General features: G+C 32.2%; 1 protein-coding gene across 1 annotated transcript; it reads right to left on the reverse strand.

The window, feature by feature from the left end:
• Positions 1-1,054: 1,054 nt before the first annotated feature.
• LOC122019093 (zinc finger MYM-type protein 1-like) lies at positions 1,055-2,167 on the reverse strand. Its single transcript, XM_042576603.1, has one exon. The coding sequence runs from the start codon at positions 2,165-2,167 to the stop codon at positions 1,055-1,057; it is 1,113 nt and encodes a 370-aa protein (XP_042432537.1).
• Positions 2,168-4,250: the final 2,083 nt, after the last annotated feature.

Below are 4,250 nucleotides of genomic sequence, written 5' to 3' on the forward strand. Positions count from 1 at the left end.
TACTCAGGCGAGTGAACATCAAAGTGCCTTATTTCGCTGCTTAATTTCAGGTTTGACAAGATATAATACCCACCTTTTCTTAAGGGCAATGAGATCTGACATATCAGTATTAGGGCTTTCGATGCCTCTCAAGCAAAAGTATCAAAAGCAGTTGTAAAGATTAAATGACATATTAATGCCTTCTAGAGTAGTTTATTTTGAAAACTCCCCTTGCTATCCTGCTATTTTCAAAGCATTATTAGTTTCACCAAATGCTCGAGTTTCATTCAATACTGTCAAAATGCTTGATCCATATTTAAAGTTTTGAAAGTGCAAGCAGATAAACTCAATGAGATAGGTGTGCCCCTTCCTTTGATATAAGATTAAGAAAACGATTATGAGAATATAAATATTTATTCCAATGTCTTTTTCTTCTTATATATCAATTAAGAGAAAGAATGCTCCTATTTTTTTTTCACACCTGGAAATGATGAAGCCTATTGAAAAGGAAAGGAAGGCAAGCTATCAATTATCAGGCCTAGCAGACATCTGGTAGAATGCCTTTGATTCAGGACCGGTCCTAGACTTTGAAGGGTCCGGTGCAAAAAAAAAAATGAGCCCTTTAAATTCAGATAAAAATAATAAAATCAATACTATATAATAATTCATCAATAGAACACATAAACTAAAATCCATAATAATGAAAACATTATATTCAATGTTGCTAATACTTGGTATTAGAAAATGAAAAAAAATTATTACAATTAACTATGAAAAACTGATCTTCTTGCAGTTTTATTTGCAAAGTCATCGATCAATTTTTCATAATTGAGTTTTTCTAAAAACTCACTCTCAATCGAAATCATAGCTAATGCATTCAATCTTGTTTGGGTCATGGTTGATCTCAAACAAGATTTCAACAACTTCAATTTAGAAAAACTTCTTTCTGCAGATGCGACAGTCACCGGGATAGTTAATAATATCCTGTATGTAATAATGAATTCGGGGAACAATTCATTCTTTGCAAAAAAATTAGTATTTCACTTGCTGTTTTTGTTTCCTTTAGTAGAATATGTTATATGATTTTCAGTTCTTGATATAAGTCATCTCCATCCAAATTTGAAACATCTTGTCTTGTACCATTTTTTCTTTGTAGTTTCCTTTCAAGATTCTTACAACGAGCTTTCAAGTCCTCATCAATCAATGAACTCAACTTTTCAGCTGTGAAAAGAAATCCAAAAAGATCTTCATATTCCTCATATTGCTCAAACCTTTTCTTCAATGACCCAATTGTTTGATTTACTATGAACAAGAAATAATGAACTCTAAAAGCTTCCTCAGCAGATTCTTGAGATAGTTTCGAAGACTCATATGTAACCTCATCAAAATGTTTTTTTCTATATATTTGTCTTTTTTTAGGAAAAACAGGATCAGCCTCCATTGTTGAAGCAAGTTCTTTTGCTGTATTGATAGCTTGTCCAAATCCAGATTCTCTATATTCTTCAAAAGAAGCAATTAACTTCATAATCTTGGTCATAACAACGCCAATAAGCATGTTTTCATATTGTAAGCTTTTGCTAACAATATTAACTTTACCCAATATCTCATACCAAATAATCATACCCACTAAAAACTCAAAATTTCCAAGTTCAAATGTTGCTAAAGACTTAGCTTCACTTCTTATTTTAGAGTCAGTGTCTTTTTCTTTTGCAACTTGAAGTAAAACTTCTCTGATTTGTTGAGCTTGAAGTACCACTGCTTTTACACTTTCAGTACGACTTTCCCATCGAGTGATTGACAATGGCTTGAGAGTTAAACCTTTTACCGTTACATGATCTATCAAAATCTTCCACCTCTTTGTAGAATGAGAAAATATTGTATAAATCTGTTGTACTACTCCAAAAAAGTCTTGCGCTTTGCCACAGGAATTTACAGTATCACAAAGTGTTGAATTCAAACAATGACAACCACATGGAGTATACAATGCTCTATGATTTATATCCAACAATTTTTTTTGTACGTCTTGGTGCCTCCCTTTCATATTTGCCCCATTATCATATCCCTGTCCTCTCACATTATCAATATCAAGATCAAAACTTTTCAACACATTTTGCAGTTCTTCAAACAAGCCTTGTCCTATTGTATCATCCACTTTTAAAAATCCCAAAAAGTATTCTTTTACTTTCATTGAGCTTGTAGAAACATCAACACATCTTATAACTAAAGTTATTTGCTATTGGTTACTAACATCAGGAGTGCAATCAAGTATTACATAAAAGAACTTAGCTTTTTTAATGATTTCAAGAATAGAACTCTTTATTTGAGAAGCTAACAAGCATATCAATTCATTCTGAATTTTGTGGCTAAGATAATGATGATGTGTATTTCTTTCAATATGTTCCCTCATCACTGAGTCCCACTCAGCAATCATCTCAACAGCAGTCATAAAATTTCCATTGTTATCATCATAAAGTTTCTCATTATTACCACGAAATGCTATATTTTGTTTAGCCAAAAATTTCACAAGTGAAATTAATCGGTGTAATACCTTCCTCCAATGCTCTTTTGCCTTCTTGATTTGATCTTGAATAGCATATTAATTGTTGTATCCTTCATTAACCTGATACGCAACTCAGACCAACTAACATAATAATTGATATGCTCAATACTTGTCTCATGCTCTTTAAGTCTGCTACTAAGATGCCCCTAATCACAGTATCCCTCATTTGCTAGTTGACTTGGTTGAGGCCCCCTTTTGAACAACTTGCAACAAAAACAAAATGTTTTATCAAGTGTTTGTGAGTAGACCAACCAACCTCTATGGTGCTTTTGACCATTTGGCAAAATCCGAGTATAGAAATCTGAAGAGAATCGTCTATTTGATCTATCTTTGGGACCTTTCCCTGTTAATACATCTCTTATTGACCCTTTTCTACTAATTGATCCTTCCCCTTGGGATCTAAATTCTCTCAATTTTTAGGATAAAAAATGTCAAGTGGAATTGATAAACTTGGTTCTTCATTCACTTCATTAATAGCATCATCGCCACTTTCAGAATAATTATTTTTAAAATCTAAGTCATCACCACTTTCATTGTCTTCAATCTCATTCACATTTCCCTCTATATCATTTTCAATGGCTAATCCTTCATGTAATTCATTGTCATTATTTTCTTGTTTTTCTTCATTAACCAAATCTTCAAGTGATGAATTTTTCGTTGACAATAAATCTATCAATTGCCCCTTTTTGAGACTCAATAAATTCTTCAACTCTTTTTTTTCCGCTTATCATGTCCTGATAGATACTTCCTAGTATCGGACATTCTAATTTTCTACAAAAAAAAAAAAAAAATCAAACTCTCAAACAACCACTTATTATAGATATTAGACAAGCATTTATTATAAAATGTTCATTTTGCAATCAATTTTCTATGAAGTAATTTCCTATGAAAATGAATCCCTGCTCCATGAAGCTATTGAGAAACATAATCACAAGTTAGTATGAATAACTCAATCATATATGCACATGAATGTAAGGTAGATAGGTAAAATTCTACAAGCTGATAAGTTGCAAGTTAAGAGTTTGATATCTTGCATTTCACATTTGTACAATTAGAAATCTTGCAATAGAGACTTCATTTTCTAAAAGTGAGAAGTAACTTTGTAGATAACATATTAACATTTATCATGGAATAAAACAACATGCTAATTGCTAAGTAAAACATATGAGAAGGAAAAATATGATTCATATGAAGATACAATAGTCCGAATAGAGGGGAAATTGGAAGAATTGAAAACCAAAAAATTTACCTTGATTCTCTTGTGAAAATTCTTAAATTTTAGCCGTTTAGGGAAGGTGCTGCTGGCGTCCCAGGTATTTCCCCATCTTGGAAGAATACAAGGAAATAGAGAGACAGAGAAAGAGTAAGTGAGTAACAAGAGATGTCTCTAAAAACGTGTAAAACTGCATCATCAATAAGAAGAAAGGAATTGTATAAGTGCGTTGTAAGCCTGTAACAGAAGAAAATCAAATATTTGCATGATTGTGCACGCTAATTGCATGTCATACTACAATGGAACATGTAAATAAATAATTAGCTTTATTTAACAGGTAATACTACCTGCCTTCGGCGAATTGTGCGAGCCTTCGACGAACAGCAAAAGCAGAAAAGACGGAACTTTTAGGTTTAGCGAAGATGGAGGAGCAGTGGTTATTTTTTTTTGCACTTTTACAAAAAATCCCATAATAGTTTATAATTTATAAGTAGATCC

This window comes from Zingiber officinale, chromosome 9A, assembly GCF_018446385.1.
Source record: "Zingiber officinale cultivar Zhangliang chromosome 9A, Zo_v1.1, whole genome shotgun sequence".
NCBI lineage: Eukaryota > Viridiplantae > Streptophyta > Magnoliopsida > Zingiberales > Zingiberaceae > Zingiber > Zingiber officinale.

Coding starts and splice junctions, on each gene's coding strand:
- LOC122019093 (XM_042576603.1), bottom strand. CDS start 2,167: ATGAAAGTAAAAGAATACTTTTTGGGATTTTTAAAAGTGGATGATACA.